The 11486-nt window shown below is 32.9% G+C and overlaps 2 protein-coding genes across 2 annotated transcripts; one reads left to right on the top strand and one right to left on the bottom strand.

The window, feature by feature from the left end:
• The first annotated feature begins 2297 nt into the window (after positions 1 to 2297).
• On the top strand, positions 2298 to 7156 carry LOC108827123 (probable LRR receptor-like serine/threonine-protein kinase At1g51820). Its single transcript, XM_018600505.2, has 13 exons — positions 2298 to 2457; positions 2557 to 3082; positions 4083 to 4561; positions 4657 to 4801; positions 4881 to 4952; positions 5044 to 5115; positions 5215 to 5286; positions 5372 to 5553; positions 5630 to 5838; positions 5928 to 6054; positions 6141 to 6206; positions 6292 to 6481; positions 6568 to 7156. The coding sequence occupies exons 1-13, from the start codon at positions 2385 to 2387 to the stop codon at positions 6974 to 6976; spliced, it is 2622 nt and encodes an 873-aa protein (XP_018456007.2). The 5' UTR covers positions 2298 to 2384; the 3' UTR covers positions 6977 to 7156.
• Positions 7157 to 8256: 1100 nt separating this feature from the next.
• On the bottom strand, positions 8257 to 10260 carry LOC108845113 (IAA-amino acid hydrolase ILR1-like 4). The gene is made up of 5 exons (XM_018618401.2): positions 9801 to 10260; positions 9435 to 9560; positions 9038 to 9352; positions 8837 to 8965; positions 8257 to 8757 (listed from the first exon to the last, which is right to left on the bottom strand). The coding sequence occupies exons 1-5, from the start codon at positions 10158 to 10160 to the stop codon at positions 8359 to 8361; spliced, it is 1329 nt and encodes a 442-aa protein (XP_018473903.2). The 5' UTR covers positions 10161 to 10260; the 3' UTR covers positions 8257 to 8358.
• Between the last annotated feature and the right edge of the window lie 1226 nt (positions 10261 to 11486).

Raw genomic sequence — 11486 nt, 5'->3', positions numbered from 1 at the left:
TTAAATATAAATTTCAATTTGAGATTAAAATTATTATAAATATCTAATTAGGTTCTTTTAATCATTTCACTTATAAATAAGTGTAGTTTTCAAAACAAATCGATGTATTTCTCAAAATATAATCTCATTTGAATGTATTTTGCTAAATTTTCCTTAATTTTTAATTCATTATGTATATGTATGTTTAAAATATAAATAAGAAATATATCTGTTCTCAGGATCTTAAAAAATTTCTACTCTTCAAGCAAAAATAGTAGAAATGAAACAGCTGACCTAAATAATTTTAGGTTGTTGTCGCGTGCACGTGAATCACTTATTTATTAAAAGAGAAATATTATCATTTAATGTATTTACATTATATTTACCACGTGATAATTTTACTGTGATTTGAGAACGAATACGCTGACATGTCACGTATAGACAAACTCTACATAATTAATTATGTTCACACTATATATTATTTTACGTTTTTTCCATAAAAAAACTCACATTCACAGTTCTACGAGTTATACAAAGTTCTACATAAAATACAATTTACAAAAAATTAACTATTGTATAGGCTTATTTTATTCTTACTTAATTTATTTTAATAGAATATTATCTTTCATGTGTTATTTTGAACAAAAATATATTTTAACGTTAATTACGGTATATTTATATATTCATCAACCATCTTTATATATTTTTTACATACACATACATGTAAGAGTAGACACGAATCAGATATCCACGATTTTGGAGGTATTTGTGATCTAATATGTTTCGTCTGAATAATCAATTATCCGATTAGACTCGTAGCCATCCGGATATAACAATGTCTTGGATATCCGGAAAATTAGATTTTTAACCGGTTTCGATCCGTTAAAATAAATAAATAAATTAAAAATAAATAAAATCTAAAATAATATGAAATAATAAAATTTTAATACACAAAAAAACTTATTTACCTTTTGGATATTAATACCTAATTTAATAAATTTAGTAAATAAAAATATTGTAAAACATGTATAGAATATATTATTTTTGTAACTTATATATATAAATCATTAAATATATGTATATATAAGCATATAACGGATCAAATTGAATATCAATTTTTTAAATATTAGTATTTACGATTTGCTTCATTTTTTTGCGGAAATTGCATATTAGTATTTGTTTTTCTTCGTAGAGTTACGAATATCCAGATTTTTTGTTCGAATCGAAAAAGATAATGAATCAAATCAAAATTTACAAATATTTTGCCTTCCTTATATACATGTACATATTTACGTGAACACATATATAACCAAATATTCACTACAAGTGAAGTGATGATTCTAATCCTCTTGGAAGCTGAAATATTTTTTTTTTAATGTTTCCATTCACAATCAACCAAATTGGAATTAAATGATTTGTCTTAATATTTTTTTTCTTTTTCTTCAATTATTATCTAAGTTTGATTTGATTTACCATGCATTTAAAAATTATAATATCAAATTATAGGTTTGACAGGATTGTATAAAATTCATATAACATAAAACCAAACAAATAATAATAGTTTTTGGTTATCATTGAAATTTTTTAAAAATCTCGAGTATTTTTACCGAATAAATAGAATAAATATTGATTTAGAATGATTGCTATATTTTAATAGATTAAAAACATAAAAACTAACCTAAAACCAAAACAATATTCAGATTAAATAGACCTAATATCTTCTTATCTTAAAAAATAATGAAATTAATAATCTCATTTCATGTCAGACGCATGTTATTACATATAGTATGATAAATAAATTCAGTTCTCTAAACTCAACTCAATTCCACAAAACAAAAAGCAAAACAAAAAGAAAACTCTTGAAGTTATGATCGTTTTCTGACGGTGGAGATTCATTTAGTAAACTTCACCCACAATGATCACTGATCAAACAATGAAGTGCTATTCAAAAGTCAAAGCCGAATACGTGATTCAATCGAACTTTGTGCTTTTTTTTTTCCGTTGTCTGTTTTATTGATTTTTGCATGCCAACTTCTTTTATACTAAAAAAACAAAATACAAAATGTATGCATCACTGAGCTTTCACCATCAGCTTCAGTTTCGGCTGAATAATTCATAGTTTTCCCATGTCGACTAAACTAAAGCGTGTTTATTTATTCAACGCTTTTGTGGTTTTGATGAAAGACGTGAGTGATTTTTTGACCACTTATCATTCTTGTCATTTCTCTCGCAACTTGCCTTACCGAATCATTTTGCACCTTAGAAAATTTGTCGTCCATACATTATTCGATTCATACTAGTATTTGACTTTTGAAATATAGTTCCTATAATCTTAAACTGATACGCATTGCTTTCTATCTCAAAAATAAAAGAGATCTCTCCCCTTTGGACAGTGGGGAAAAAGTATGGAGAGACATTGTGTGTTCATTGCTATTTTCATGCTGATACTTCATCTTGTTCAAGCTCAAGATTCAACCGGTACGTACATTTTTATTGTACTTAATATAATATTTATATATCTGTGGTTTTTCGATTATAAGATCTTTTTTTAAATCCATTATATATCATCTCATCTAGGGTTCATCAATGTGGGTTGCGGCTTACCCCCTCATGAGTCTCCTTACAACGCACTCCCAACCGGTTTATCATATACATCAGATATCGGTTTAGTTAACACTGGTAAAACCGGTCGAATCGCCAAGGAGTTTGAACCCAACTACACTAAACCGTTAACGACACTGAGATATTTTCCAGATGGAGTACGTAACTGCTACACTCTCAATGTAACACGCGACACCAAGTACCTGATCATGGCCAAGTTCGTATATGGAAACTACGATGGTCTTGAGACCGACCCAAACTTTGACCTTTACTTCGGTCCGAATATATGGACAACCGTGTCTAAAAATGATACTAGAGAGGAGATCATCCATGTGACGAGATCTAATTCTCTACAGGTATGTCTTGTCAAGACAGGAACAAGTATACCTTTCATAAATATCTTGGAGCTACGACCATTGCGGAGAACTGCGTACGTCACTCAAAGCGGCTCGTTGAAGTACTTATTCAGGGTGTACCTTAGCAACTCCGGTCTTGGTATACGGTAAGAAATGATACAAACTTCCACATTACATGAAACATAAGTGTTTAATTATTTGTGTTATAATTGGAGAAGAAAACTTATACTTGCATATTTCTTCAAACTAAACCACAATTTTGTTACCCCTTTTTATCAAAATAAAGTTTTAAATTTAAAATTTCCTTTTGATTTACATAGATTGCTAGTACGCATGACCATCTAACAGCATCTGCTAGTGGTCAACTGCAACAAGGTCCATGTCTAGAAATTAAAAATATTTAAAAAATAAATACATAAATTTTAGTCTAAAATTTTAGATACGATCTTAAAAGAAACCTCAAATATATATAGATAAAACTATAATTTTTTAAACTATTTTAATACATCATTAAATATATAGTTAATTTTTGAACATGGTCTAAATATAATTTGAGACAGCTTTGCTAGTACTTTTGGGTGTTTGGAGTATTCATTCAGATTTCATGTTTTTGGGAGCATACTATTAAGTCTCATTTTGGTATTCACATAAGAATTGTGTTCGATTCAGGTTTGATTCGATTTTGGTTTGGATTTTTACGGTTTGGTTTGGATTCACGTACATGTTTATTATCTAAAAATATTTTGAAATCCGAACTTACACAAAGTACTCAGAAAAGTTTTTGGTATACAACATATATATTTGAAAATATGACCAAATATCCAAATACACATTAAGTTGAATGTCTGAGTCAATTATTTATATTTTACACACTTATGTTAGGTATTCACTTGAAGCTTTGGTATTTTGGGTATTTATTCGGGATTTGATTCGAGTCTGGTATAGTTTGGGTAAAACATGAAATACTCTAGAATAAGATTCATTCAGGTTCGGGTTTTTATACTCACTCTAATTGCCAGTGTGTTTTCTTTCAAGTGAGAATTTCAGTCTATATTTTTGAAAACTAAAATTCTCTTGTAATTTGAAAAACACAAACAGAAGAAAATATTATATTAAGAAATGTGGTCTAATACAAAATTGTGGCAGGTATCCAGATGATATCTATGATAGACATTGGTTTGCATACTTCGACGAGAAGTCATGGACACAAGTAACAACGAATCTAACGGTAAATATTACCAATAACTATGAGCTACCACAAGTGGTAGCAGCAACGGGCGCAACACCTCTAAATGATGCCGAGACATTGAACATTACATGGGACGTAGAGCCTCCTACTGCAAAGTTCTACACCTACATGCACTTTGCAGAGCTTCAGACTCTACGAGCCAACGACACAAGGGAATTCAACACGACGATGAATGGAAAATATTCATATGGACCTTATACTCCTACAGCATTAAAAATAGAAACAGTGCTCGACGTAAAACCAGAGCAATGTGACGAAGGAGCATGTCTTTTGCAGCTTCTGAGGACTTCAAAATCAACTCTTCCACCTCTACTTAATGCTATGGAGGCTTTCACTGAGATTAATTTCCCGCAAATGGAAACAAATGGAGATGACGGTATGCAGATTTCAGTTCTTTGATCTAATATATCTACAAATGTTTTTGAGTTTTTGTGTATTGATTTCTGATATCATCAAGCTTTACAATCGCAGTTTATGGTATCAAGAATGTTCAAGATAGTTTTGGACTGGATAGAATCAGTTGGCAAGGAGATCCATGTGTGCCCATACAGTTTTTGTGGGATGGTCTAAATTGCGATAACTCGGATAATTCTACTCCACCAATAATAACTTCCTTGTACGATAATTAACTCAATAATTTTATCTTACTTTTCAAAATTATGTCAGTTTTAAACTGGATATCTCACGTTCTCTAGGAACTTATCTTCAAGTGGACTAGTTGGGACTATCACACAAGCAATCCAAAACCTTACTCACCTGGAAAAGTTGTAAGCATCTTCACGGTGTACCAAACTTAAAATTTGTTTAGAATTCGGATATGAATCAAATTTGATATGTTTTCTACTTTGTTAACGATAGGGACTTGTCAAATAACAATTTGACCGGAGAAATACCTGAGTTTCTAGCTGACATAAGATCACTTTTAGTCATGTAAGTCTCTCATGAGACTACAATTTTGACATTTTATTTTCGCTAGGCTTTCTCCGCAACATGATTATTTATGTTTTATTGGTTTATCTATTATATCAGAGACTTAAGTGGTAATAATATCACTGGATCAGTCCCTCCCTCTATATTTCAGAAGAAAGGAATGAAGTTAAAGTAAGCTATTATTTCTTTTTCTTTTAAATTGCTATCATATGAATTGATGTATTTGTCATCATGAACAACACTCTGCATTTTGCAGTGTCGACAACAACCCTCATCTTCTTTGCACTGCTGGTTCATGTGTGAACCATGGAGAGGATAAACATAAGAAAAAGAGTATCATTGTACCTGTGATTGCATCAATTGCTTCACTAGCCGTTCTTATTGGTGCATTCATCATGTTCCTTGTTCTCAGAAAGAAAAAAGAGTCAAAACTTGAAGGTAATATTCAAAAACTAAATTCATGAGTTATTATATCAAAACATGCATGCTTATCCATCGTATATGCAATCATCAGATGGAAGATCATCTCCACAGGAAATAATGACAAAGAATAGAAGATTTACTTATTCAGAAGTTATGACAATGACAAATAACTTCCAAAGAGTCCTTGGTAAAGGAGGGTTTGGAATCGTTTATCATGGTGTTGTGAATGGTGCAGAACAAGTAGCTGTTAAGATTCTTTCTCATTCATCATCTCAAGGATATAAACAATTCAAAGCTGAGGTAGATTTCACCTTCATCAATCATCATCACTACTTAAAAAGAAACTATCTTTAATATCATAAGTTCTTGAATCATGATTTGGTGTTTAGGTAGAACTTCTTCTTAGAGTGCACCACAAAAATTTGGTTGGTCTTGTTGGATACTGTGACGAAAGAGATAAGTTGGCTCTAGTTTATGAATACATGGCCAATGGAGACTTAAAAGAGCATATGTCAGGTCAGCAGACATAAATAATAACCAATTGTATTATTGTAAATTCATGGTGATATCATACATATATACATTTCTCATTCAAAACACAGGAACACGTAATCGCTTTCTTTTAAATTGGGGAACTAGACTAAAAATAGTCATCGACTCCGCACAAGGTAGGCATATTTCTATGATTTTTCTGATGCTTGTTTTTTTTTTTTACTTTTCATTTGATTAAGCCTTCCTAATTTTGTGACATAGGACTTGAGTATTTGCATAATGGTTGTACACCACCAATGGTTCATAGAGACGTCAAAACCACAAACATATTGTTGAATGAACATTTTGAGGCAAAACTTGCTGATTTTGGGCTTTCAAGGTCATTTCCAACTGAAGGCGGAACTCATGTCTCAACAGTTGTTGCTGGAACTCCTGGATATCTAGATCCCGAGTAAGTATATAACTGCTTATAACATTCCACATCTTCTTCAATGAGAAATAAAACTGATAAAAAAATTATCTTCTAATTCATTCCAGATACTATAGAACAAACTGGTTGACAGAGAAGAGTGATGTTTATAGTTTCGGAATAGTATTGTTGGAGATCATCACTAACCGACATGTGATCGATCAAAGCCGTGAAAAGTCACATCTAGCAGAATGGGTGGGGTTAATGCTTATAAAAGGAGACATAATAAGCATTATGGATCCAAGTCTAAATGGAGATTATGATTCTGGTTCAGTGTGGAAAGCTGTTGAGCTAGCAATGTCTTGTCTGAATCCTTCTTCAACGAGAAGGCCTGCCATGAGTCAAGTTGTTATTGGATTAAAAGAGTGTCTTGCATCTGAAAATTCAAGAGGTGGAGCGAGTAGAGACATGGACTCGAAGAGTTCTATAGAAGTGAGCTTGACTTTTGACACTGACGTGAACCCAACGGCTCGGTAGATTACATGGATTTCTCTGTTTGCTGAGTCTATTTTGTTGAACTATCTTCGGACTTGTATGTTTCCACAGACACTCACATTTATGAAAGTGTAAATCAATACTATTACTTTTCTTGGAACACTTTTTTTTTTGTTTTTGAAACACCAATACTATTATTACCTGTTCATCAAGATTCCAGTTTCTATAGTTTTTGATCCCATTTAGTTGTAGTCACATGTCCTTTTCACCATGAAGATGCAAATGAAAATGCCAAAACAACTGCCTTCAAGTGAATTTACCTGTTGACAAAAAAGAAGAAGAAGAAGTGAATTTACCTTGAATTTTTCATAACATCCTAAGGGACTAATAAAAGAATTCAAACCTATGTTTAACCATCACAATACCTTTTTTTTTGTTTGAGCAACACCATCACAATACCTATAATATCCCTAAGGAAGAAGACACTTAAGTAATAGTGATCAGATTTTATAATCTAAACTGAAGCACTAATAATTACAAAACCAAGATCAAGATATGTTAGAACCCAAGAACCTTGGGTGCAAGTTCCAATAAGAGCTCTAATGCACTGGGAGAAAACTTTCTAGCGAAGAGATAACAAACTTGAGTGTGTTGATCATTGTAGAGGCAGGCTTTAGAGATAACAAACTCACGCGGGTGGTGAGCACCATCCGGGTGACTAATCAGCCCATGTCAGTGTTCTATTAGCAGCAAAATCCGGTTTTCAATAGCCAAAAATGTAGGGAAGTAATGCTCATCAACATAACATGGAGGTTTACAAAACTCTTTGAATTTGGGATAGTAACTGATGTCTTGAACAACCTCAAGAGCGAGGTTAATTTCAAACCACTGAGACCATTTTCTCCACTGTCTAAGTGTGTTCTCAGGTTCCATTCCATTTCTGTATCTTCCTTTTCTATCTGATCCTTCCTCAAAAGCACAACCCATGAATAAGCAGTCATACATTAGAGTAGTAAACCTTCAAATAAGAGTCTGGTTTTAATTATTCTTTGACAATATTTGTCAGATGAATCTGTTGAGATAAGCCTCATCTGATTTGTCATCTTAATGAGGCATAAGCGTAACTAAACTTAGGAGTGTTATAACATTGGCTTCCTTTGTAGTTTGACGGTTTCAGCTTTTTGTTTCACATTAAAATGTATATAACAAACCAAATAGAATGATGAAACTGTTTATACATTTAATACTCGAAACTCTCTCATTACAAGAGGCCTTAACCACTGTGGCTTTTCTTTGCAGTAAGGTTCTGCAAAGCCATCAGATTCCTTAACAAAAGCTTCACATTGCATAAAAACTTATTAATCTTTACATGGAAGCCTCTGTAAAGTTACAAGAATTAAAACTGTTACCCTTTAAAGAGGACATCAAAGTTCATCTCTAGAGTTACTAGGCGATGAAGTTTTCAAATCAAGAAGATATCTTGTGGCCATGGAAGCATGAAGGGAAGCACCATAAGGTAGCACTTCTTCATTGACCTCGAAATAAGGCGAGTGAGGGCTCGCCATTGGTGAATGAGCTTCGTTCTGCATTCCCACAAAGCTAAAATGTCCAGGCATTGATTCTTGGTAGAAAGAGAAATCCTCTGATCCCATCAACGGCTGCATCTCCAAGTAGTTCTTGGTCCCTAACATATCACCTGAAACGTTCTTGAAAAACATGTGCAAGCCTTTGTCGTTAACGGTAGGTGGGAAGAAAGGTTTCTGCTCTTGAAGGAAATCAACTGTTGCATTGCACATATGCACACTCGCTTGCCTTGTAATAACCTGAAACGTTGGAACCACAAAGAGAGTTTGAAAGAGTCAGTCTCAAGAGGAAGACAAAAGTCTCAGTCAAACTACTTACCTGTTCAATTCTTTTCTTGAGTTGCGTAAAGCTTTTAGCTGAGAAGGCTCTGAATGTACCACCGATGGTAACAGAGTCTGGAATCACATTAAAAGCACCACCACCTTCAAACTTAGCAACTGTAACTACCTGCAAACACATTTGCATATACATCAACACACATTCCATATAGAGAGAGACACTTGAAGATAATGTTTATACCTGGGAGTCTAACGGATCTGCTTCTCGTGAAACGAGGTGTTGTAAGCTAATGATAATGTTTGAAGCTGCCAGAAGCGGATCTATGGCGTGCTGAGGAAGAGCTGCGTGACCTCCTTTCCCGCTTATCTTAGCTTCGAAGAAGCCACTACCAGCCAACAAGGGACCTTCTCTTGAGCTCACAAGACCCAACCCCAATTGATTTGTGACATGTAAACCAAAGATTGCACTCACATCCTCCAACATTCCAGCTTCCACTATCTTCTTTGCACCTCCTCCTCCTTCCTCAGCTGGTTGGAAAACTAGAATCACAGTACCCTAAGATAGTCCAAAGAAATGTACAAGAACTCAAAGATCAGGATTACTTCAAATTCATAATAAAAATCCAGTACACACCAACCTGTAGCTCCTCTTGGTGTTCTTTGAGCAACTTGGCAGCACCTAGGAGCATGGTAGTGTGAGCGTCATGTCCACAAGCGTGCATCTTCCCTGGAATCTTACTCTTGTGTTCCCATTCCACCATTTCCTACACAATCCAACACCATCTGTTCAACAAGAATCCACCCCAAAATACAGTAACATTTCTCATTATAACTCCAACAATCCAAACCATAACATAAAGAAAATAAAACTACAAATATCATGGACTGGATCTGATATTTTTGGGAATATAAACATTTCTTAATAATTTTAATTAGAAAAATCATAATAATTTTAATATTTATAACTTCTAAGATGAGAGTGAACAAGTCAAAATCAGTTATACCTGCATAGAAAGTGCATCCATATCTGCTCTTAATGCAACAAAAGGAGCTTGACCAGTTCCAACATATCCGACAACCCCAGTAACAGCAACTGGGTACTTATAAGACACACCCATCTTCTCCAGTTCTGTCCTAACGAGCCTAGATGTCTCTACTTCCTCGTAACCTAACTCCGGGTTCTCGTGGATTCTCCTTCTGATCCCAACCATCCAATCATAAAAATCGTTCCTTTTAGCTAAAGCAAGAAACTTTGGAGGGATTTGTGAAAACCCATTTGAGGTTAAGGAAGATGAAGATGAAAGCTGAGACGAGTTTAGTAAGTGAATGATCAAAAGAAAGGAAAACCATTTGCAGAAACTCATGGTTTCAATTTATTGTTTTTGAGTTCAAAAACCAAGCGATTGAGGAAAGATGGATGAAGAGAGAGAGTTAGAGAGAGAGAGTTTCTCTGCGTGATGATGAAGCAGGGAAACAGGAAGCAAAAAGCAGTATTTAAAATCTGAAAATAGCGTTAGCAATGACAACTCGTGAACTTATAAAATAAAAAAGTTATAAATAAGTTTTTTTCTTTTGTGGGTTATTGAAATGCAAATTATCTCTAAATTTAAATTATCATTAATTTTTTAAATATTGATAATATGAGATCATTATAAAATTAAAAATAGTTTTAATATGCTTAGATGTTTTTTTGGTTTTTATAAATTTATTAACATAATACATTATTTTTATTATGTCATAAAAATAAAATTTAGAATAATTATATTTATAACATAACTGTTGCAGTTAAAAATACTAATTATTTGCTTAGGAAAGAAATATTATTATAATATAAGATAATAGAAAATAATTTTTTAATCTTCTTTTTGTTTGATAGATTTTTGTGTTTTCTGTTACTATGTAAATCAATATTTTTACATTCGTAGTTATAAATTTCGATTGATAAAATATTAGTGGAATCGTGATTTTTGAAGGTAATTATGTCCTTTCCTAACTCACTACACAAACAAACTGCATCTATGTTTCATAAAATAATCATTCTTTTTCTTTTTTTTGACCAAAAAAAAAAATCATTCCTTGGTTGATTATATGATCAAGTTGATAAGTGTTTGAAAAGAGTTTTTACCCAACGTGTAAAAACCTAAAGTGTAAATAAGCCAACACAAGTGCAGTTCAACTATTCTCCACATGTGTTTTTGACCCAAAAGACAAGTTGACAAAGAAGAGAAGCTCACGTCTTTGACTAGTGCATTTCACTTTCACTGTACTCTGATTTTCAACATCTTTTTCTTTTGTTGAGAAAAATCTTTTCATCTTTTCAGTTTCATTTTAGGTAAGTGTGACACGTGAACAGGAAGAAAAAACAACACAGATTGAATGGTTCTAATCGAATTTGTTGGCCTGTCCATTTGTTGGGAATCCCCCATTTGTTGTAGATACAAACTACTACTACAAACACGCACATGCAAAACGTGTTCAATGTTCTTATATTATATTTTTGTCCTTTTTAAGATATTTTTTTCTATTTTAAATTGTATATTTTGCAGAATATTAAGTGTGTTTGATCTTGATGACACGATGTTGTTAAAGGTGATGTGATATCCACTAGGTTAACTTTTTCTAGAAAAAAAAGAAAGAAAACAAGAATCAGAACAAAGAGTCCAACACAACAAGTGACGTACATACTAGAG

The sequence above is a fragment of the Raphanus sativus genome, chromosome 1 (assembly GCF_000801105.2).
Source record: "Raphanus sativus cultivar WK10039 chromosome 1, ASM80110v3, whole genome shotgun sequence".
NCBI classification, from domain to species: Eukaryota; Viridiplantae; Streptophyta; class Magnoliopsida; order Brassicales; family Brassicaceae; genus Raphanus; species Raphanus sativus.
Note: the sequence above shows the minus strand (reverse complement) of the source record. Positions and strands in the feature narration are given on the sequence as shown.